This window comes from Daphnia pulicaria, chromosome 10 (assembly GCF_021234035.1).
Source record: "Daphnia pulicaria isolate SC F1-1A chromosome 10, SC_F0-13Bv2, whole genome shotgun sequence".
Classification (NCBI taxonomy): Eukaryota; Metazoa; Arthropoda; class Branchiopoda; order Diplostraca; family Daphniidae; genus Daphnia; species Daphnia pulicaria.
The window spans coordinates 5,785,124-5,808,213 of NC_060922.1; the positions used below are offsets into that span (position 1 = coordinate 5,785,124).

General features: G+C 38.8%; 2 protein-coding genes and 6 long non-coding RNA genes across 13 annotated transcripts; 4 read left to right on the top strand and 4 right to left on the bottom strand.

The window, feature by feature from the left end:
- The first annotated feature begins 641 nt into the window (after positions 1–641).
- Positions 642–1,693, top strand: LOC124314939. 3 transcript variants are annotated; one of them, XR_006911395.1, is made up of 5 exons: positions 642–742; positions 801–905; positions 976–1,094; positions 1,303–1,456; positions 1,530–1,693. It is a non-coding gene; the product is annotated as an uncharacterized LOC124314939 (long non-coding RNA). The 3 variants fall into 3 exon arrangements; XR_006911396.1 differs by having other exon boundaries at positions 642–738; XR_006911394.1 differs by lacking the exon at positions 642–742 and having other exon boundaries at positions 757–905; positions 1,530–1,692.
- An 817-nt stretch (positions 1,694–2,510) lies between these two features.
- On the bottom strand, positions 2,511–3,653 carry LOC124314909. Its single transcript, XR_006911312.1, has 4 exons — positions 3,551–3,653; positions 3,352–3,492; positions 3,028–3,115; positions 2,511–2,931 (listed from the first exon to the last, which is right to left on the bottom strand). It is a non-coding gene; the product is annotated as an uncharacterized LOC124314909 (long non-coding RNA).
- A 24-nt stretch (positions 3,654–3,677) lies between these two features.
- LOC124314950 lies at positions 3,678–4,731 on the bottom strand. Its single transcript, XR_006911411.1, has 3 exons — positions 4,257–4,731; positions 3,886–4,197; positions 3,678–3,718 (listed from the first exon to the last, which is right to left on the bottom strand). It is a non-coding gene; the product is annotated as an uncharacterized LOC124314950 (long non-coding RNA).
- Positions 4,732–4,889: 158 nt separating this feature from the next.
- On the top strand, positions 4,890–6,934 carry LOC124314908. The gene is made up of 6 exons (XR_006911311.1): positions 4,890–5,186; positions 5,246–5,559; positions 5,689–5,894; positions 5,953–6,093; positions 6,330–6,417; positions 6,514–6,934. It is a non-coding gene; the product is annotated as an uncharacterized LOC124314908 (long non-coding RNA).
- Positions 6,935–7,751: 817 nt separating this feature from the next.
- On the bottom strand, positions 7,752–13,723 carry LOC124314938. 4 transcript variants are annotated; one of them, XR_006911393.1, is made up of 8 exons: positions 13,502–13,723; positions 13,325–13,432; positions 11,686–11,889; positions 10,054–10,135; positions 8,540–9,990; positions 8,351–8,469; positions 7,989–8,142; positions 7,752–7,915 (listed from the first exon to the last, which is right to left on the bottom strand). It is a non-coding gene; the product is annotated as an uncharacterized LOC124314938 (long non-coding RNA). The 4 variants fall into 4 exon arrangements; XR_006911392.1 differs by having other exon boundaries at positions 8,540–9,968; positions 10,028–10,135; XR_006911390.1 differs by having other exon boundaries at positions 8,540–10,135.
- A 1,202-nt stretch (positions 13,724–14,925) lies between these two features.
- On the top strand, positions 14,926–16,123 carry LOC124314987. The gene is made up of 2 exons (XR_006911460.1): positions 14,926–15,199; positions 15,941–16,123. It is a non-coding gene; the product is annotated as an uncharacterized LOC124314987 (long non-coding RNA).
- On the bottom strand, positions 15,368–16,371 carry LOC124314894 (endocuticle structural glycoprotein SgAbd-5-like). Its single transcript, XM_046780312.1, has 3 exons — positions 16,255–16,371; positions 15,999–16,126; positions 15,368–15,887 (listed from the first exon to the last, which is right to left on the bottom strand). The coding sequence occupies exons 1-3, from the start codon at positions 16,261–16,263 to the stop codon at positions 15,710–15,712; spliced, it is 315 nt and encodes a 104-aa protein (XP_046636268.1). The 5' UTR covers positions 16,264–16,371; the 3' UTR covers positions 15,368–15,709.
- Positions 16,372–21,799: 5,428 nt separating this feature from the next.
- LOC124314855 (cuticle protein CP14.6-like) lies at positions 21,800–22,817 on the top strand. The gene is made up of 3 exons (XM_046780259.1): positions 21,800–21,902; positions 22,054–22,178; positions 22,248–22,817. Exons 1-3 carry the CDS (start codon positions 21,897–21,899, stop codon positions 22,579–22,581), a joined length of 465 nt encoding a protein of 154 aa, XP_046636215.1. The 5' UTR covers positions 21,800–21,896; the 3' UTR covers positions 22,582–22,817.
- The last annotated feature ends 273 nt before the right edge of the window (positions 22,818–23,090 follow it).

The window sequence follows — 23,090 nt, forward strand, 5'->3', positions numbered from 1 at the left end:
TCTTTAAATCGGTATTCGGATTCATCTATTTAATTAGGATAGCAGATTTTTAGCGGGCAGTTCATCAATCACCAACTTGGATTCGGATTTCGGAGCAATTGGATTCTACCGGGATGTGTGACGTTCAGGCTAGTGACGTTCATGCCAGCGACATTCAGGTCAGTCCCCGGACACTGGTCTGAACGGGAGACATTCAGGCCAGTGCCCGGGGACTTTCAAGCCAGTAAAAAAGACTATGGATGAATGAACACATGTTTAATGTAGCCATAATAACGGTATGGCGACCGTAGAACTCCACCGACAAAAGAACCCCAATATTTTGAATAATTTTTAAAAATTTCTTTGTATGCGACAGTAGAACTCCAACGACAGTGGAACTCCAAAGACATAAGAACTCCCTTTTTAAATATTAATTAAAATACCCGACAATAGAACTCCAGTGCCCGACAGCAGAACTCCACTACGCGACAATAGAACTCCAATAAATTCTTTAATTATTTTCGTGTTCGACAATAGAACTCCATTGAATTTAAAATATTTTAAATTTCGTATTTACACAAACAAATATCCTTCAAATACAAATACTGAGTTTTGAGACGTGTCAAATAGATGGCGTGTTGATAAATGTCAGTCATGGGCTAATGGCGGTTTGCTGTCAAAAGTTAACTATCTTTTCTGCTTTCTTCGATAATTACCAACGAATTCATCAATAAATTCCAGTGATTTTGTCTCTAACTTGTCGGTGATGTTCTATTCTGTGTATACGTTGGATAAAATTAATGTTTCTCATCAACTTATAGGAGGAAACATAAAAGAGTCGTGGCGTCGTGCAGCCTACCGTCTACCGTCAACTATTTTGTTCAAAATCATTGTATTCTACTGAATGTGCCATCGAAATGATACAGGTAATAACCAACACTAGCTTTATCTATTTCATGTGTTGCTGAAACATATATTCTTCTCGTTTTTTATTAGGAGTCATAATTATCTGCTGTTTGTATTGGACTTGGTAGATCACCAACGGCCCAGCATAGACCAATCTCACATTTCATCTTCTCGAGAGAAGATTGGATAACTGATCGGTGGTTTCATGTGTAAGTTCACTTCTCATGTCACTGAACTTTTCCCATTGCAGTCTAATATGTATTTAAAGTATTGATCTCCACTTACGTCTATCTAATGTATAAGAGACACTTTTGAATGTTTACTGATAATTGTTTATTCTTTTAGATCATAGACGTCAACCACATTGATGACACAAATTATAAACAAGGTGACTTATTTTTCTTTTTTTATTTACAGGTTCTAAACTCCAGGTTTCTAAATTTGCATGGCAGACTTTATGAGAAGTCATGTCCTTTCAAGAAAGTCAGCAAGGTCCCTTGTTTACTAACCTGTTGGCTGCTACCCTTGAGTCTTCCTTTTTACTTTCTTAAGCGGGCCATCTTTATTTGAGGTATTGCTTATTCTGTCGCTACAATCTTGTTTGAATATTATTGCCATCCAAATAAATGTTCATTCTGCTACAGGGTAATCCTTCGCTACTTGTCATGGCCTTCATCCACAGGTGAAAAACCGACGAGACAATGCTGCAATTCAAGACTGATAAATTGTTTAATCGTTAGATTCAATTACAAGTGCATATCTGGGCTCCCTTCTTTTCTGTGGCCCCGTTTCCCTAACTAACCACTAACCAACGCCCGCCGGTGGTCACTCACCCGCTGTGAAACCAGGAGGAGGGGAGGGCTCTGGTCGAACGGGGACTTGGAAGGCGCATGATCCGATGAAAACTTTTGGAGGGTCATGAGTCTAACCCGGAAGCCTAGTATGACTACATCTCCCCAGTAAAACTTGCCTCGTACTTCTCTCTTCTTCTCGGTCCAGATAAATATCTCTGGGGGCCGTAGACATATCCTATAACAGCATGTGCGAGTTAAACAATGCAACCCACTACCCAATGAAACAAAAAGCCATGGTTTATTACTTGCGCAAATCTCCGTCAGTCAAGTTACACATTTTTCTAATTCAACAACTCGCGTAGAATTTTGCATCTAGTCTATTAGTGCAAATCGCGATTCCATGTGTTTGGTAGTTAAGAAAATGGTCGTTTAAAAAACAAACAATGGGGTGTTCTGTGTAGCCAAAAAAACTCACCATTGTTTGTTTTTTTAAACAACCATCTTCTTAACTACCAATCACATAGGATCGCTATTTGCACCAGTAAATTAGATGCAAAATTCGACAGAAGTTGTTGAGTTTGAAAAATTTGTAACTTGACTGACCCAGATTTCCGCAAAACTAAACCATCGCTTTTTGTCTCATTGCCGCAGCGGTGGTGGCGGGTTGCGTTTAACTCGTACAGAAGAAAAACGTCTTGAACCGGACGCTCTGTTTATTGAATTTTTTAACATTTTAAAAAGAAAATAAAACAAATTGGTTCATACAACGTATTTATTTTGATTTATTACACATGGTTAAGGTAATTGGTTTTTAGGGTTGAGGGTATAAATTTAGGGGTTAGTAGGTGTATGTTTTCGGGGTTTGAAGGATTGGAAGGTATATGTTTGTGGGGTTTGGAGATTAATTGGTAGGGCAACATTTGTATGGTAATAGATTAACTGAATTTTTATCCAAACTTTAAATATCCTCCCTCCCCCTCCAACATCCTCCACTTTCCTTTCCCAACCCCGGAAACATGTTTATTATTTGTTGACATAAACATCCCATATTTGTTTTTGTTGCTTCTGAACTTATAAACGGTAAACTGCAATAGTCACGATGACAATTTAACAAAATATGATGCAACTTCGGTAACACGACACCAGCACCAAGGAACGGCCAATTGAACTTTATGTAGAAAGATCTTTCACCAGCATAGGCTGCAACAACGTGCCACATCGGACAGCAACTACACGAACATATATGTTCAACCTATAACCGAAATGAAATGAATTAAATCATCTTCAGCATCAATGGAAATGCTGTCAATTAAAAAAACGAATAAATGTTATGTTATGTTATATTTACAAGAATTAGAGCCCTCAGCTGGCTGCGTCAAATCCATGTGTAAGTTGGGCAGCAACAAAGAAGCTCAAACTCCACCAGGGTGTTAATCCTATTTAGAAAAAAAACAAAACAACTCAATTACTATCAAGCAACAATTTCTCAAATGACAAAACATTTTGATCGAAGTTAAGTTAAACTTCAAAATCCTTCAGAATAAATGTTGCAATGGAATGTACAGTTAGCAAGCTTTTCAAAGGTTCAATTTCTACAACTGAAATAGGTTGAAGAGATAGGCACTAACTAAATCTGTAGTCTCACAGTTAGAAAGTTGAACATTATATTTACCTGAATTGTTCTGAAGTGTTTCTGACAAACATGAAGCTGGTACAGGAAAAAGAGACATTTTGACAAAATGTTCAGCTGCTCAGGCCACATGATCAGATGAAATTGCCATGTAGAAATTATAGGCTGATACCAGATAAATACCTAAATTCACACACAAATAATTAACACAGTCACATCCAAGAATCTTAAGAGCAATTACCATTATTACGAATAAAAATGTCAAGAAAGAAAATTACGCCGTATTAAGTATCCAATCCAACGATACGTTTTCAACATGTGGCTTCCAATCAGTGTTTTAAGAAAAAGCGAAATTTCGTCTTGAGTAACGAAGACACTCGCGCCATCTAGCAGACATAATTTTAGCCACCTAGTGATATCCAATATATTCCTTAGGCACTCGGAAGACTGGACGGAATGGAAGTAACATTTTTTTTTTTTCAAAACTACTTTAAAATCAAATGGAAGTAACATTTTTTTTTCAAAACTACTTTAAAATCAATTTAGCAAATCTTTACATAATTGCGGAAAAATTACTGAATTATTAATCCCTAAGGCTCCTAAGGTGAATGAGTAGCAGTACTAGAGCCAATCTACAACCTGTATCTGTGAAGTGTGAATTCATATCACATGTAGTTAGCTTACATCTGTAAAGGATATGCTTTGCTGGAACTCTGTGGCTGAAATGTTTTAAATTGTGGTGATGAAAAGTAGCAGTTCTTCCAGGATGCTGTTGGACAAAGTGATAACAGCCCCAAGACATCTTCCAGGATTTCATTTCGTCTTTAGAAAGAAGAGTACTGAGTATGCTGACTGCAAACTCTTGATTACCATGTGTGATGCATAGATCTATTTCAGTAATATGTGTGGTTAGTTGTAGTCTGTGGTTGCATTGACTTAAACCATACCTGTTGTGATCTCCTGAAATGATAAATTGTTGATGCTTCTTCTTACATTGTTTTCTGGCTTTTTGCCAGGACTAGAAGCTGTTGCTGGTGAACTGACTGGTTCACTGGAATTTCAGATACTCATGTCAAAGTGTGTCATAGAATCATTTTGCAGCTTCTTTTCGTAAAATTATTCATGAACTATTTCGCCTTTCTATATGAATCTTGCTTTACTGAAAGAAACTGCAGCACAAATTTCTTGAATGATCCCAAGCTCCCACGGCCCAAACACTTGTTGACGTGTTGACAGTTAACGTTTAGGGTCTTAACGTTGCTGAGTGTATTTTGGTTATTGCAACGCCATGCCGCTAGGTGCGCTACAGTCTGACGTTGCGCTATCCTGTTGCTGACAGAGTGACAGAAGAACTCCAACGACATAAGAACCCCTTTTTTAAATATTTTAAAAATACCCTTCAATAGAACTCCAGTGCCCGACAGTAGACCATGGTTGTACTGTCAGCAACCCCAATAGGAAAGCGCAACGTCAGACTGCAGCGCACCTAGCGGCCTGACGTTGCAATAGCGACGACCCTTCAGGCCTTAATCTTTGCAGGCAACACAACACAATATGGCTAACGAAACGAGTCTGGACTGTCTCGTTAACGTTAACTCGTCAACAAGTGTTTGGGCAGTGGGAGCTTGGGATCATTCAAGAAGTTTGTGCTGCAGTTGCTTTCAGTAAAGCAAGATTCGTATAGAAAAGCGAAATAGTTCATGAATAATTTTACGAAAAGAAGCTGCAAAATGATTCTATGACACACTTTGACATGAGTATCTGCAATTCCAGTGAACCAGTCAGTTCACCAGCAACAGCTTCTAGTCCTGGCAGAAAGCTAGAAAACAATGTAAGAAGAAACATCAACAATTTATCATTTCAGGAGATCACAACAGGTATGGTTTAAGTCAATACAACCACAGACTACAACTAACCACTCATCTTATTGAAATAGATCTGCACATCACACAGAGAAGTTTGCAGTCAGCAAACCTAATTACTAAGTAATCTTATTTCCAAAGCCGAAATGAAACCCTTGAAGATTGTTTCGGGGCTGTTGTCACTTTGTCCAACAGCATCCTGGAAGAACTGCTACTTTGCATCACCACAATTTAAAACATTTCAGCCACAGAGTTCCAGCACAGCATATCCTTTACAGATGTAAGCTAACTACATGTGATATGAATTCACACTTCACAGATACAGGTTGTAGATTGGCTCTAGTACTGCTACTCATTCACCTTAGGGGCCTTAGGGATTAATAATTCAGTAATTTTTCCGCAATTATGTAAAGATTTGCTAAATTGATTTTAAAGTAGTTTTGAAAAAAAAATGTTACTTCCATTTGATTTTAAAGTAGTTTTGAAAAAAAAAAAATGTTACTTCCATTCCGTCCAGTCTTCCGAGTGCCTAAGGAATATATTGGATATCACTAGGTGGCTAAAATTATGTCTGCTAGATGGCGCGAGTGTCTTCGTTACTCAAGACGAAATTTCGCTTTTTCTTAAAACACTGATTGGAAGCCACATGTTGAAAACGTATCGTTGGATTGGATACTTAATACGGCGTAATTTTCTTTCTTGACATTTTTATTCGTAATAATGGTAATTGCTCTTAAGATTCTTGGATGTGACTGTGTTAATTATTTGTGTGTGAATTTAGGTATTTATCTGGTATCAGCCTATAATTTCTACATGGCAATTTCATCTGATCATGTGGCCTGAGCAGCTGAACATTTTGTCAAAATGTCTCTTTTTCCTGTACCAGCTTCATGTTTGTCAGAAACACTTCAGAACAATTCAGGTAAATATAATGTTCAACTTTCTAACTGTGAGACTACAGATTTAGTTAGTGCCTATCTCTTCAACCTATTTCAGTTGTAGAAATTGAACCTTTGAAAAGCTTGCTAACTGTACATTCCATTGCAACATTTATTCTGAAGGATTTTGAAGTTTAACTTAACTTCGATCAAAATGTTTTGTCATTTGAGAAATTGTTGCTTGATAGTAATTGAGTTGTTTTGTTTTTTTTCTAAATAGGATTAACACCCTGGTGGAGTTTGAGCTTCTTTGTTGCTGCCCAACTTACACATGGATTTGACGCAGCCAGCTGAGGGCTCTAATTCTTGTAAATATAACATAACATAACATTTATTCGTTTTTTTAATTGACAGCATTTCCATTGATGCTGAAGATGATTTAATTCATTTCATTTCGGTTATAGGTTGAACATATATGTTCGTGTAGTTGCTGTCCGATGTGGCACGTTGTTGCAGCCTATGCTGGTGAAAGATCTTTCTACATAAAGTTCAATTGGCCGTTCCTTGGTGCTGGTGTCGTGTTACCGAAGTTGCATCATATTTTGTTAAATTGTCATCGTGACTATTGCAGTTTACCGTTTATAAGTTCAGAAGCAACAAAAACAAATATGGGATGTTTATGTCAACAAATAATAAACATGTTTCCGGGGTTGGGAAAGGAAAGTGGAGGATGTTGGAGGGGGAGGGAGGATATTTAAAGTTTGGATAAAAATTCAGTTAATCTATTACCATACAAATGTTGCCCTACCAATTAATCTCCAAACCCCACAAACATATACCTTCCAATCCTTCAAACCCCGAAAACATACACCTACTAACCCCTAAATTTATACCCTCAACCCTAAAAACCAATTACCTTAACCATGTGTAATAAATCAAAATAAATACGTTGTATGAACCAATTTGTTTTATTTTCTTTTTAAAATGTTAAAAAATTCAATAAACAGAGCGTCCGGTTCAAGACGTTTTTCTTCTGTACGAGTTAAACGCAACCCGCCACCACCGCTGCGGCAATGAGACAAAAAGCGATGGTTTAGTTTTGCGGAAATCTGGGTCAGTCAAGTTACAAATTTTTCAAACTCAACAACTTCTGTCGAATTTTGCATCTAATTTACTGGTGCAAATAGCGATCCTATGTGATTGGTAGTTAAGAAGATGGTTGTTTAAAAAAACAAACAATGGTGAGTTTTTTTGGCTACACAGAACACCCCATTGTTTGTTTTTTAAACGACCATTTTCTTAACTACCAAACACATGGAATCGCGATTTGCACTAATAGACTAGATGCAAAATTCTACGCGAGTTGTTGAATTAGAAAAATGTGTAACTTGACTGACGGAGATTTGCGCAAGTAATAAACCATGGCTTTTTGTTTCATTGGGTAGTGGGTTGCATTGTTTAACTCGCACATGCTGTTATAGGATATGTCTACGGCCCCCAGAGATATTTATCTGGACCGAGAAGAAGAGAGAAGTACGAGGCAAGTTTTACTGGGGAGATGTAGTCATACTAGGCTTCCGGGTTAGACTCATGACCCTCCAAAAGTTTTCATCGGATCATGCGCCTTCCAAGTCCCCGTTCGACCAGAGCCCTCCCCTCCTCCTGGTTTCACAGCGGGTGAGTGACCACCGGCGGGCGTTGGTTAGTGGTTAGTTAGGGAAACGGGGCCACAGAAAAGAAGGGAGCCCAGATATGCACTTGTAATTGAATCTAACGATTAAACAATTTATCAGTCTTGAATTGCAGCATTGTCTCGTCGGTTTTTCACCTGTGGATGAAGGCCATGACAAGTAGCGAAGGATTACCCTGTAGCAGAATGAACATTTATTTGGATGGCAATAATATTCAAACAAGATTGTAGCGACAGAATAAGCAATACCTCAAATAAAGATGGCCCGCTTAAGAAAGTAAAAAGGAAGACTCAAGGGTAGCAGCCAACAGGTTAGTAAACAAGGGACCTTGCTGACTTTCTTGAAAGGACATGACTTCTCATAAAGTCTGCCATGCAAATTTAGAAACCTGGAGTTTAGAACCTGTAAATAAAAAAAGAAAAATAAGTCACCTTGTTTATAATTTGTGTCATCAATGTGGTTGACGTCTATGATCTAAAAGAATAAACAATTATCAGTAAACATTCAAAAGTGTCTCTTATACATTAGATAGACGTAAGTGGAGATCAATACTTTAAATACATATTAGACTGCAATGGGAAAAGTTCAGTGACATGAGAAGTGAACTTACACATGAAACCACCGATCAGTTATCCAATCTTCTCTCGAGAAGATGAAATGTGAGATTGGTCTATGCTGGGCCGTTGGTGATCTACCAAGTCCAATACAAACAGCAGATAATTATGACTCCTAATAAAAAACGAGAAGAATATATGTTTCAGCAACACATGAAATAGATAAAGCTAGTGTTGGTTATTACCTGTATCATTTCGATGGCACATTCAGTAGAATACAATGATTTTGAACAAAATAGTTGACGGTAGACGGTAGCCGGTAGGCTGCACGACGCCACGAATCTTTTATGTTTCCTCCTATAAGTTGATGAGAAACATTAATTTTATCCAACGTATACACAGAATAGAACACATCACCGACAAGTTAGAGACAAAATCACTGGAATTTATTAATGAATTCGTTGGTAATTTTCGAAGAAAGGATAGCTTAACTTTTGACAGCAAACCGCCATTCCATTGACACAATCAACTCGCCATCTATTTGACACGTCTCAAAACTCAGTATTTGCAGGTGGTCTTATTAAGATAAAGATACTCACAAAAGTTGAAAAGTTCATATTTGTTGCTAATACCTAGCATTCAATCCTTAGAACTTTACAGAGAACAAAGCTCACTTGCTAGTTTAATACAAATTTTTCGGAAGTATACCGGAAGTAAGCGATAGCGCCTTAACCATTGAGCTGCCGACCAAAAACCAAATATTCGTGATCTCCGTGAGATTTGGGGTCGATAAGATGTAATTTAAACGAAATCCAGAATTTTGTCAAAATCGAGAATTTTCCTGAGCAAAATTTGCAATTTTGGACGATTTTGGGGTAAACCGGAAGTACGCAAAAACGCAAAATAAAACATGATTTAAACCCCAAATTTGGCAAGGATCCCGAATATTTGGTTCTATTCTGCGTCAAATGAAGATTTACTAAACTACTAACTCGTTTAGAAACCGGAAGTAGCCAATAAAAAAGCAAATTATAAAAAATGTAACAAGTGAGCATTGTTGCTAGAAAATATACGGTCAATTAGCAGACAAAATTAGCTTACTTTCACTGCCAATAAATGTCTTTGGAATTGTGTAAAGTAAAAGTAACTGAAACTGTAGTACTTAAGATATCAAAGTAGGAGGAACCTGGTAACCAAAAGATGACAGAGATGCTTTGGGCCTTGGCAGTGTTGCTGCTTGATCCATGACTAAGCTGGTAGTAGTGCTGAGTGGTCTTCCCCTTCTTTCTGGTTATCATAGTGGAAGAACGACCAACAGGGGAAATCCATATAAATTTTATTAAAAGTTTTTATTTCAAAACTACATCAAAATCTATTTAGCAAATGACTAGATAGTTGCGGAAAAATTAACGAATTATTAATCCAAAGGGGCAAAGGTAAATGAGCATTAAGTAGCAATACTAGCGCCACCATATCCGGTTATTCTACAACATGTGAATTCACAATCACACGTTAGTTAGCTCATATTTATAAAACTGTTGACTAAATTAAATTGACAGCACCCAAAGGATATTTTGACATTGGTATGTCAATTGTGGAACCGCTGTGGCTGGACAATTTCTCTCTAGCGACGTGTTCGTCGAGTTCTAGATTTAATTGGCCAATTACTGTTGCCTAAATTTAACGAATTATTCGCCTTTTCAAATGAACAAAAAAGCAATTAATGTATGCACCTCATGCTCGATCGTCAACTTCTTACTGCTTTAACATTTTTTTCTACAAAGATGAGTTTTACAATGAATCAGCATTCGCGCTGGTGTCGGTCGTTAAACGATTCCAGTCTGAAAAGAGAAATAAGGAATTTCGTTAAAATATCCAGAAAGTTATTTTGATTTTTTGAAAAACTGAAAAAAAAAAATCTGCCTTTCTAACGCAAGTTGCAACTCAAGTGGAATCAAATAATGCCAGCAGATGGCAGAACGTTAACGGAACCGGACAAAAGTTATAGTGAAGTCCCGATATTAAATAATTTCGGGCAAAACAGTAAAACGAAACCTTCAATGGATGATGACTTATTAGGACTTACTCTTTTCCATCACATGAACACCTTTAATACTGTAAATTTTTTTTTAAATTATTATGTTATTAGCCATTACGAACTACGATAAGATGATGATTGCTAATTTTGGGGCAACATGCAAATTGCATTCCTTCAAAAGAGGTTAAAGTTGCAGACTGCCGCTCCAAAAAGAAGGTAAAATTAGTATCCAAAATATGCGCAATATCGATAATTCTGTTTCAATACGTAAATTATTGAATCTATTTGAAAGACGCTATAAACAAAACATCGCCTTAGTAACCGACACACTTTTACTTTTAAATACGTTCTTCATCCACCTAGTAAGCTGTAACCTTAAGGCTTGTTTTGTTTTCTAGTCTTCCATGACTTTCACTGACCTCCCTTATTTATTTTACATTTTTGGGCAACTGTCCATAAACTAGTGGAAAAATAGGAATCGAGTTTGATAATTTGTTGACTCAGCATCTTTAGATCGACTCTTTCAGTAGAATTGAAGAAAACAAAATCTTACAAGAGTTATAGATATCCCTCCAAAAAATGCCGTTTAAGGATTTATTCCAATGGACTTGATTTTCTTCAGTCGTCGCTTACATAGAACGCAATACTTCCAAATACAATATATTAGCGCAGAGCTGTGATTTCTATTGACAATATAAAATATAAAAACGGGTTTAAAGCAATATGAAATGAACTAGTTGTTGCTCCCAAATTTAAAAATCATTCGACGAATTCTTTGGATTTTCAAATAAATAAAAATGCAAGACATTCGCTAAGACATGAACTGAAATACTTCACGCCCTTTGAGGAATGACCCCGCATATTACACATGTTCCACGGGAAAAGGTAAAACCTTGATGGAGATACTCGACGGAATAAATAAAGACATCACTTAAAGAAACGATACAATTTCCAAATGAGAGAAAAAACTAGAAGACCTTTACAATGGTAAACTACTCTCTCTCTCTTTCTTTTTAATAACCTGCGGACCGTATTCGACCTTCGAAGGTCGTTTCGTGATTGTTTACTACATCCAACAAAAGAACACGACGTTTGAATGCAATTAACTTTTGCTGGTAAAATTGTGATTGCATTCAACCCGTTATGTGTCTTAGTTTCCAAGCGAAAATTCTTAGTCCCTGGGCACTAGAACAAGGACGTCACATCATTACGAGACGCGCCTTATTATTTTTTTTGTTTTGAGAAAAAAAGTATCAGCCTCAATCTATTTTTTTGTTTGTTACTCGAGGATAGACAAGAGGAACTTCCTACGTTAAATGAGAAAGTGAGAGCAACCAAAAAAAAAACTGTTACCAATTGAAGATTGAGCAGCAGCAGCTCGCTTGGCCTTGGCGGCCTTCGTTTAATTCTGCATCACGCTGTGAGCTGCTATACATTTCCGTCCTCGAGACTTTCAAGGGTTCTGACCCGACGGGCAAACCTTTTCCAGCAGTCACTCTCAAGTGAGCGGCATTGCATAGTGAAAAATAATTGCATGTCACTTGGACGACGAGTGGCCTGTAAAGAAAGTAAAAGCAGGTGAATACCGCATTGAGGTTTCTCAAAACCCGTTTGATTGGTGAGAAAACTCCAATCCGGTTAGACAGTTCTCCGTTTTTTTTTCTTCGCTAGAGCAAGTGAATAGGTATGCATAATGTTTGACTTTCAAGGTTTTCGACTAGATTTATGCTCACAACAAGGAGAACTTGGTCAGAGAATGTGACTGTTTTTGCTGTTGCTACGATAAGATTTTCAGGGGACAAACACAAGATAAAAAATGAAATCAAATCAAATAAAAAAAACGGGCGTTATCGATAGTTGTCCGGTTGTCCCTGGGTTGTCCCGCTTCTCAAAATTATTCTACGAGAAACCGAAATCTACGAAATTGGAAAAGAGAAAAGCTAAAAGGGCTTAGTTCCATTTCAACAAAATGCAATTCGCTAGATGCGTAGTTTACAATGGATTAGTTAAGTTAACATTGCCGTTTTTCTGTCACTTTTATGTTAAAAATAGCTGAAACAAACTGAATATTTGGTAAAAATACAGAGCATGAGGATCACTCGAATGCAATACATTTTTGTCCAAAGAATCTGTCGTGAATTCGCGATAGCTGTTGCTGGGACCAACCAAACATCGTAAAAAATGAGTTTTGACGTCCTATAGCTTCTTGTCACGCATCCCAATGTACCGTTATTTTAGCAATCATGCCAAAGCAGCATTTTTCAAAAGCATTTCGTTCCGCTCCCGAACAAAGGGAAAGCGATTTCCTAGGAACTGGCTCCGTGTCAAGGTGATTCCTACAAACACACGAGCGCGATGAGAAGGGAATGACTACACACTCAACCCCACCGTTGCTTATTACTAACGACAGCTTACAAGTGGAATTGTTAAACGGAGGAATTATACCATTTTTAGATACGGGGAAAGAGATCAGATAGTCTTTCTAATTTGGCGGATCTTCATAACTCACAATTCCTTTTACTGCTGTAGAAATATTTTGCCTTACTCGCTGTAAGTTATTAATTGAAATTCAAATAGTTTGTATTCAACTAAAGCTTGCGAAAAGACTCTCCATCTGATGAAAGTGCCATTTGGAAGATTGAAATTTTTTAAATGACTTCCAGAGCTCTCATCTTTTTCTACAGTAATTCTATTTCTCGGCTAAATTTAAAAATAAATTATTCCAAGAAGGCTGGATGTTTTGATATGAAGCCAAAATTTTTCGTTGATACTCTTAAGGTAACAAACTATCTTTAACTTACAATAGGTACCATAAACTGTATGTCTATATTCAGCTGAGAAAGTTGAAGACCTCTTTCACACACAAAGGAGACTGTTGCTAAGCAAAAAATCAACAAGATTGTTTTGGACAACACATAAATACAACTAACAACCGAAAATATAGACAGAACTTACCTTGAAAAATAATAAGAAGCATTGAGCATACACTTACCACACACCACATGTGTAAATGTTGGAAATCCATTATCCATAATTTGACATTTGCTGAGTCAAGTGCAAGCTAATGTCAGTCAGTGATGGTCCAACCTTTTCAGTCTTTCTGGATAGGGTAAAAGAAATTCTCCATCAAAATTTAAGATACACTGCAGCTGAAATATAATTCAATTACAATTCAAAGGGATTCAAAATTCGAAATGACTCTCACTACATTTGGCGTTTTTGGTCACTGTTTGTTTATTTTAGAAATTAAAAGTGAAAAAGCCAAGAGATGGCGTGGTAGATCCACTGGCGCGAATAAATGGATGGATTTATAATTGGAATGGAATACAAAGAATTTGAATTTCCCAATAGTGAAACACAAGCGACCTTAATCCACTTTTAAAAATTCAAATCATCATTATCCATATAAAAACAAAAAAAAAACGCATACAACCGAACTAATTTCCACTGTCAGATTGATATAACGACTTTTCATGTCGTCATCAAGATCAAGGATTTGATAATTTAAAGCAAAGAATAACAAAACATAGGGTGTGTTCTACTTTGGAAAACTTGAATCGATAATTTTATTCAGGTGAGGCGGAAATTAATCAATTCTCGAGCACCTTGAAAAAAAGTGAACGTTCCAACTTCCAAGTCCTTCATTCAAGCCATTAGTTAACACACGCAACAAATTTTCGACAACAACCCTAGATTTTACTCAAATCATTGTAGGAAACGGCTCGTCACCTTGATTCATTATTTTCAAAGTTCGTTACATTATTCGTCAATAGATGACGTTCATGACGTTATTCAACATCCTTTCGGTCGGGAAAATATTGTTGTTATCTTTCTCTAATTCACGGCTATTAAGCGCGAAATGAATTATTTAAAAGAAAACTTATTCTCACTGAATTTACAGTAAATTTTATTCTTTTTAGAATTCATTCAGGGTATTTTTAAAATCTATTACAAATTCATTTTTCACTTTTCATTTCTATACTCGCCCGTTTTCCCTTTTTTGAAAGTCCGTTTTCAGATTTTATTTTTCTTGTTCGATAACAACAAGGGTGGGATTTTCGATTCCCCATGAATCACGTCAATAATGTTACACGATTATCTCTCGTGCACAGCCAGTCGCAATCGATAGTTGATGACTCTACAATAAAATCCAGTTTCTTCACTGGACGATCCACGCCCTTATTTTTACTTGCTATTTCAACTTTGTTATCTCCCTAGTAATAGCCTACGCTGGAAATTTTTCGTTTTCGAGTTATTTTATCGATCTGGGCGAACCTGTAGCTACTGATGTATAGTTAGTGGCCTGACTGCGCTGGTGGCGAGCCAAACTAAACTGGTCAATTGAACACTTTCGTCTCGTCTTGTTTTGTTTTTTTACGACGGTGAAAACTGGTCAAAGCAGGACCCGAGAGAGAGAAGTCATTGTCGAGTCTTTATGCATAGAGAGAGAAATGTAGAGAGTTATACTTAAATAAAAAAACCGGCTCTCATTTTTCCCCAAACTTAATATGTTCATCATTACATAGAAATCTAAGAGGTAAAAAAAAACATAAATAAAATTCACTTTCATTATTTATCACACACACATGCAACAGCATCAGCAGCACTCCTTGTAGCGCATAAGAGAGCCAGACGGAGGGACGGACAAACCCACCAAACCAGCCCGGCAACTCTTTTTTTTTCTTTCTAACAAGCTGGAGCCAAAAGACCCCCAAGAAACGACAGAAAAAGTGAAAGTGGTTTTTATTCTTTCTTTTCTTTCATTTGATTTACATCAGCAGCCGCTGCCGCTGCCGCTTCGTGTCTGTGCACTTGACACGCCGCTGCTGTTGCAGCCAAGTCGGACTGATGTTGGATGCTGGTGAAGGTAAACATTTTCACCCCCAACAGTTATTCAATATTGCTCAGTCATCGTTGACAGACCTCGCCGCCAAAATTTGATAAAATATGATTGGTTTTTCACTTTTCTTTTTTTTTTTTTTTTTTTGAAAAAAGAATGTTTTAAATATTGAAATAAGCCGATTGTTGTTTTAGCTTTTGGTATACAAACAGGTGTATTTCTATGCGTTGCGTGTGATAGAGTTGTATAGACAAATAGAATTTTTGTTTTCGAGTAAAATCAAGAAATAGGAAAATTCAAATAGGAATATTGGCGCCAAATTTCAAATTGGGTTTTGCTTCGCTCGTAGCTTAATTTTTAAAATAAAAATAGGCGGCTCGGTTCATTGCATCATCGCAATAATTGAAGCAATGATAGTAATGAACCAAAATACTGTATATCAAAGGCTGGGATTGAGGAGGGGGGATTGATTTGGCGATATCGGTTTGTCCAGTCCAGTGAGTTGAGAATAGTCCAATAAGAATGTGTCAAAACTTCTTATGAGACAGTCACTTTAGGCTGGAATCCCCTCTCGTCAGCGACGAAAGTGATGGTGACGGTTTTGCCTTCGGGGGTCTTCCACGAGATGCTGCCGTTGGAGGTAGATCCGGACTCTTCGCCAATCTTCTTCTGTTCTCCGGCCTCTGATCGCTTAATACCATCTCCAGTTTCGTATCTGAATTGTCAACCAATTTACTATTTACTATTTTCCGTTTTACCATTTTCCAGCAAGATACGCTTTGCTGCCAATGAAACTATTAAATCAAAGAATGAAAGGAATAATTACGAGAAGGAATAGCTGCCATCCTCCTTCTGATCGAATTCGGAGCTGAGGATCGGGACTGGGGTGTTGCCGCCTTGGGGAGCGGATGAGGCGATGGCCACCAAAGCGGCGAAAAGAGCGACGGCGAACATCTTCAAGCGTATCCGGAATTTCAAAGAACAGATCACACAATTAATTAAATGTGCCTTCGCTGTTGGATCAATAGCTTTGGTTCTATAACTAAGGTATTGTATTAGTAAGAGATAATTCCACAACTTACCGGTTGCATGTTGGATAATTTGCTTTTGCTTTGGAGATGAGCAAGAATGCTTGTGAAGATCTACCGTCCGGACTGGCAGCTTTTATAGCAGAAAATTTCCCAACCAACAAATAGACACGGGGAGATGAGCAGGCTAAAGAGAGGGATCTCCTCATTTCCACCGAAAAACCGAAGAAAAAATATACATATACGTACGAAAAAAAAGGCCATCTATAAGCAAGCAGCAGAGAAATCGTGACGACCCTTCGTCCTTTCTCCTCCTACCTCCCTCCTCAATATATTTTTTTTTTCGCGTTAACACCCGCCAGTAATAAAGATTGCGCATGTCTATCTCATTTGCATTTGAATTTTATGCACTTAAAATACTAGACGTGAATTCAAGTACTATTATATAAAAGAGAATCTCATCGAATTCGCCGTTTGTTTTCTCTCTTTCTTATTATTGATGAAGACGGGGTTTTCTGGCATCTGTCCATCCCTTCCTCAATGCGAATGGTATGATCATCAAACAAAAACGAATAGACTCTCTCGACGACTGTAAGGTGATGTGCCAAACGCATTGTATCTATCCAACCATATGTGTCTGTCGTCATGGCCTCCTTTCTCTCTCTCTCCATCTCTCTTGCCGTGTCATTAAAAAAGCTCAAAATGTCCTTTACTGTATTTTTATTGTCCAGCCGCAGTCGTTTCATCGCTCTCTCTGAGTCAAGAACCGCTTGACCTGCGCGTACAATGCCGCAACTTTTTAACTACATGTCCTATAATAATAACAATAAATAGAGGCTGGTCAGATACAACTGTGAATCTTTGCCATTTGGCATTTGCCAATTCATCTTTCGCCAGATATTTGACAAATCTTTTGATCCGGTCCATATTGGATACAGCACACGATCAAATGTGAAAACCATTATTCATTAGATTCAAAAGAATAAAGAAAATTTTCACTTTCACTTTTACTTGGGAAATTTGTTAAGATAAAATCTTATTTCAATAAAAAATACGTTGAACTACCTACGTATGGAAGAACTGATGCTATAACAATTATGCCGAATAAAATTGGCTGTAATTGAGATGCACAAGAAATAATTCCCACGTAAAACAACCTGAATATTCATATAGGTTAAACGGTACATTTATGAGATCTTTTTATGGTCATGGGAAAGGATCCTCTTGTTGCATTGATAACTACAGCTAAATTTCGGCCCTGCAGCACTCATATGGAAATGATGTCAAATTCATTTGATGATTAATATGATGTTAATTCATTTGTTGCCTTGTTTCTTTTTGCGCTTTTCTTTCATGTTGTATTTAAGGTGAATACCGTCATCATCATGAATCACCATCTTTGGCCTTTTTTGTTTCTTCCTGTCTTCAATCAAAGTGAACGGCGCAATGTCTGTCCTTTTACGGCCCTGCTATTTTCGGTTTCATCATGTAATTTGCATTCGGCAATAACCTGGAATTCAGTTGATTTGAAACTAAAGTACAATTCACCAAACGATCAGAATTATTCGAATTAAATTCAAATTTCCCGCTAGAATGATAGCAAAGTCTATAAAAAAATGAGTGATGAGAGAACCAAACAATAGCGATGATTTTTAGAAAATGCCAGCGATTTAGTTACTTCCAAACGTACTGGAGTGATGCGAACCCGCAAAAAGACCTTGATGACATTTTCTATCACGACTCCATGTGTTGATGTCATCAAATTCCCCTTCCATATAGAAAGAGAAAAAAATAAAAAATAAAACACGATTGTTGTTTTGATGGGATAGATAGAAGTGGTGGGACTAGGTTTATCATTCAACAACTGCGTGCTGTCACCTCTATACGGTCGCTGGCTTCTCTACGCGCGGGAGAATTGAAATAACCTTATTCCCGCAGCAACTGCAGCTGTTTGATGCGCCGTGTATAGCTACTACTTCACCGTCCTACCTGTTGTGAATGATGATGCGGTCGTGTTTGATGTTGGTGTGTCCTTGCAGGGGGAACGAACGTCGTGCAGCCGTGACGGCGAATAATAGCGCGCGGTGGAGAAGTCAAGAGTGCCATCACGATTATGTTGATGCGACACAACTTCTTTAACTTCGCTCGACAAAAATAAAATCGGGTTTTCCCCCTTTGACAAATACAACCTCCTTAAAAAAATAAAAAAATAAAAGTCCTCGGTGAACCCGCCCGCCGTGCGGTTGACCATATCGCCTCGTTCAATTCCCGCGTGATTCGTGCATAAAGCCACAGTAATAATAACAACAAAGCCATGCGAAAGAAGAGACAAGTTTCGTATCTTTTTTGTTCTGTATGCGCTCTGCATATTTTTTTTGGGTTAAAATAAGAAGGAGAAAATTCCGGTGGGGAAAACCGCAGAAAAATGTAAAAAACCCCAACGGATTCTATAAGAGCAAGGTCGTTTTAATGACACTCAAGTGCACTTTCTCATTCTGACCAAAAAGTAAACAAACATACTATATTCCGAGTATAATCAAGTCATCACTATTGTAGCGCGCAAGTACCAACATTTAAAAAACGCTGCGTGAAAAGACATCAAAACCCGGTCTTGCCATCGCCGGCCGCTTTTCGTCGCAGTCAAAGAGGATTAAGGTCCCGCAACCTTGACACTCTGGAGAAGCAGAAGTTAAAAGACGACGCAATTGACTCTGAAAAGTGCGCGGACGAAGAGGATCGGCGTGTAGTAGAACGCGTGAGCGCGCAACGATGTCGGCAGTATCGCATTAAACAGCAGCAGCGGAATCGTCGCCAGAAAATTGTCTGATAATTACAGGGGAGCGGGATGGTCTGCTATACATGTCGGGCTGGTGTCCTCATTCTCTTGCTGTTATTCTGCGAAGCGATTAAAATATTAGATTCCTACCTTCCACTCGACAAAAAAAATAAATAAATAATTCTGTTACGTGTTTAACCCAGTAATTATAACGCATAAAAGATGCACAGCAGGGAGAAATCGGCCTCAAGGTGGATGCGCACAATGGGCCTAGAACCGCCTCGATTCCAACTGAATTTTTCTGACACTCGAGTGTTGAAATTTCAGTCAAAAGAAATGAAAACGCCGAATGGAAGGGAAAACTTTCGCTTTCTCGCTCGACCCACACGTGTGTCGACGACGTGTGTACAATACAAATGCACTTGATGACGTTATACGGTGAATAATGGTTCGAGTTGCGTGTGTGTAGAGGGCCAGCCGCAAACGCATTCGGGTCGTCAAATGTGTATGAAATCAATCAACAGTTAGACCCGCGACTGAATATTTTTATCTTTCGATCATTCAGTGGCACGTCTATTTCTATTGAGATTCTCTTATTTTGTAAAACGGTTGAAACGGTGTAGAAACAGCGGGGCCATCAATGTTGAAAGCATCGCCAAAATACCGGTAGCTTATAGGACCTATTCTTTGTTCGATGTGAAACTCAATCAACTGCGGATGCACATAACTATATAACATATCGGTGTAGACACACAACTCTCTAATTTCTAATATTAGCTTTCACCTGTTAGCATCTTGTCTCCGCTTTCAATATGTGATGGAGAGGGCGTAGACCCTGCTGGCGGGTATCACCATCTTCATCTTTTTTCATACACTCCAGCAGACATCATGTCTGTCCTTTTTTTTTTCTTTCTCCCTCGGCCGTGTCCAGAATAGACGCGCATAGTAAGTAAATATGATGTCGTAATCCCATTTTGCATAGCGTCCTATTTAAAAAATAAAAAGCTGGAACTGACGGACAGTTGGACACGGGTGAATCCCGTGTCCGCACAAAGGCGAAACGAGAAATGATTTCTAGACACAAAAGGGCGGAGGGTGAAAGTGTGACCGTGTTACAACCTCCAAGCGACCGACCGACAAACAGTTTGCGCTGTACATACATTAGAAACGAAGCGACTTTTCTTCTTCTTCTTTAATTTGTTCCCTTTGCAAAGGCATGACGATCGAGGACGCTTGTTATTTACCGTGTAGCTATATTTCTCTTTCCATGTCGGTTCTTTTCTTCTCTTTTCGCTTTTCACTACAGACTTTGAATGCAGCACAGAGCCATCCCTTTTCCCTTTTTTCCACGTAAAGCGCCGGCGTATAACTCGAAGTAGCGCTGTATAATGGTCGTCTCATCTTTTCTATATGTGACAGAGTTATGTATACACCCCAAGCCGAGTAGAGTAGCGCTAGATGTATTTCAAACTCGCCTTTCACTTTTCCCTTCGAGACTCAATGAGGTTCTGAAGAAATAAAAAGATGATCCTCGTCTCATCCGCCCAATATGGGCGAAAATTAGCGTTTCGTGCCAGGCGCCGAGGCGCGTCCAATGACTTTTTCGGCAGGGAAGTGAAAACTTTGTTGGGTTATTGTGCCGTTCGGGAGCTTAATATCTATGACGACGATGATGACCCGCATTTTTCGCGGAAAATAAAACAGTAGGCTACAGAGTTGCTTGCTATAGCAAACTACATATCCCAATGTGGTTCGGTTGGCTTTGTTGATGGATCGTGTGCTGAGACTGCCAGGTCATAGTGCCCGCCAGATATCTCAGCAATAGATCTATCAGACAATATAGGGAACAGCGCGTATTATGCTAATTCCATCCATTTTTTTAAGGGGGGGATTACCTTGTGTCTGGATACCGAGAAGTCAGGATCCCGGAATGAACAATAACAACAAAAAAGCGTGTGTAATGCGTTTAGCATTGAACCGGACGCAATTACAGCCCTGCAAAAAATGGTACGAGGCGAATTCCAAAATCACAGCGACGATAAAACAAAAAAAGTTGAATCGATGATGCAATTTCGAAAAGGAAGGAAAGAGAAAGGAGAATTAAGTGATTCAAAGTCGACGAATTCGTCGAAGAACATTCGATCACATCGTCGCACAATGAAAATGCGGTGCAACAAAAAAAAGAGGGGGGGATATAAAAACAAATCTGAAAAAATCTGGAAAGGAATAGGTTTTTGTTTCCTTTTGATGGTGGATATGTCATCCATCAAACGCTCAATCTATACTATTATACAATGGGAGAGAGAGAGAGAGAAAACCTCAACATGTTGAGGGGGGGAGGTAAAAGATATGAACGGCGGAATGTCGGAGAGAGAAATGCTCTTCGGAGGCCAATAGAAAAAGGAAAGAAAAAAATATAGCCGACGGAACCGACGGTACGGAACGGTGCGGATGATAATAAACAATAGGAAAAAAAAAAGCTATTGCTCAAGTACGCACCATTATCACGCCACCGCCATCGCTCATCCTCTCGCTGATATAACGTATAGAGTCTTTTTCTTTTTTCTTTTTTAGAAAACTCTTGTGAGAAGAAGTAGAAATAGTTTTGTTGTTGGAGAGTTGTGAAGAAAAAGAGAAGAGGGGGTGGAGGATAAGGCGGAGGACGACGAAGGTGATGAAATGTGAATACACACATAAGAAAGAGAGAAGGCTGGTTGGGTGAGCTGGTGGGTCCTTGGCGTGGTTTTCTTGGGAGAATCGTTTTTGTGTCTTGATATGTGTTCCTTCCTCTCCGCTGACGCCGGCAACCAACTCACGAAGGTACCTCGTGGAGGAGGGCCTGGCCTCACATTTTCTGGAATGTATAAAACGCCAGGCGGAGTACAGAAGAGCGTCGCACATCACCTCAAGCATCCGCACAATGAAGGTGGGTAAAATCTTCCCCGAAACAACTATTTCTTTGGATTGAATCAAGACGTTTACAGAGAAACATTTTTTAAACTTAAATTTTTATTCTTCGTTCTTGTTTTATTTCCCCCGCCCCATCTCCCTATGTGCCCTTTTAAAAATCTGTCCAGGTATTTGTTTTAGCAGTTCTCATCGGCGTAGTGGCCGCCATGCCGCAGGATGCGGCTAAACCGCCAGTTGAAATCATCACGTCCGAGAGCGAAGGACCCAATTTGGACGGCAGTTACAAATTCAAGTGAGTTGATTCAATCCACTTCCGGATATCGTAATAGCAGTAACTTATAACCAATCAAATGAAAAACAGGTTCGAAACGGCCGATGGCGTGAAACGCGAAGAGGAAGGAGCCCAGAAACAGATCGGAGAAGAGTCTGGAGCGACGTCCCGAGGCTCGTGGTCCTACACGGCGCCGGAAGGTGACAAGATCGAGCTGACCTTCGTCGCCGACGAAAACGGGTTTCAGCCGCAGGGCGCTCACCTTCCCGTGGCTCCCGAGCCGTCGCCGGCCATCAAGCGAGCCTTGGCCATCATCGCCCGAACCAACGCCGCCGACGAGGCCCGCGCTGCCGGCATGAGCACCAAGCAGAAACTCCAAATGCTCGGCCTCCTCGACCAGAGACTTGGCCTCAATCGTAAATAAATTGTCATTCCCCAATTTCACAATCAAACCCCCAATCGATGCGCTCCCGTGCGCACAAAACCCCCCAACTTTTGTTTATATTGCAATTTTTTTTCGATTAAAACAAAAAAACGAACAAAAACCAAAAGAAAAAATTGACCAACCACTAATACTCGATGATGAATCTTGGGCCTCCTCTTTTTATAGTGATACTTTTGGAAAAGACCGTCATTAAAATAAACGAGATGAAAGAGTGATAAACATGCATATCAAAAAAAGGAAAAAAACGTATTACAAATGAACACGTCACTACATACACCCACACTTATTATTTTCCATTCATTTCCTTTTAAATTCAAATTCGAAATTTTTTTTTTATAAAAAAAGAATGAAAGAGCTATAAGGGTAGCGCATAATAAATAACAAGGATGACGAGCAAGAGTCGAGGTTTTCAAAAGAGTTGATGGTGATGAGCAGCGATGAGCAGGTGCTTGGGATATGCCAAGGCCGCCGTCAAACAACTTTCGATT

Excerpts from the sequence above, each read along its gene's own strand:
- LOC124314855 (XM_046780259.1), top strand. Across the intron at positions 22,179-22,247 it reads GACGGCAGTTACAAATTCAA|GTTCGAAACGGCCGATGGCG; the intron begins GTGAGTTGATTC and ends AATGAAAAACAG.
- LOC124314894 (XM_046780312.1), bottom strand. Across the intron at positions 15,888-15,998 it reads GATGGCAGCTATTCCTTCTC|ATACGAAACTGGAGATGGTA; the intron begins GTAATTATTCCT and ends TTGACAATTCAG.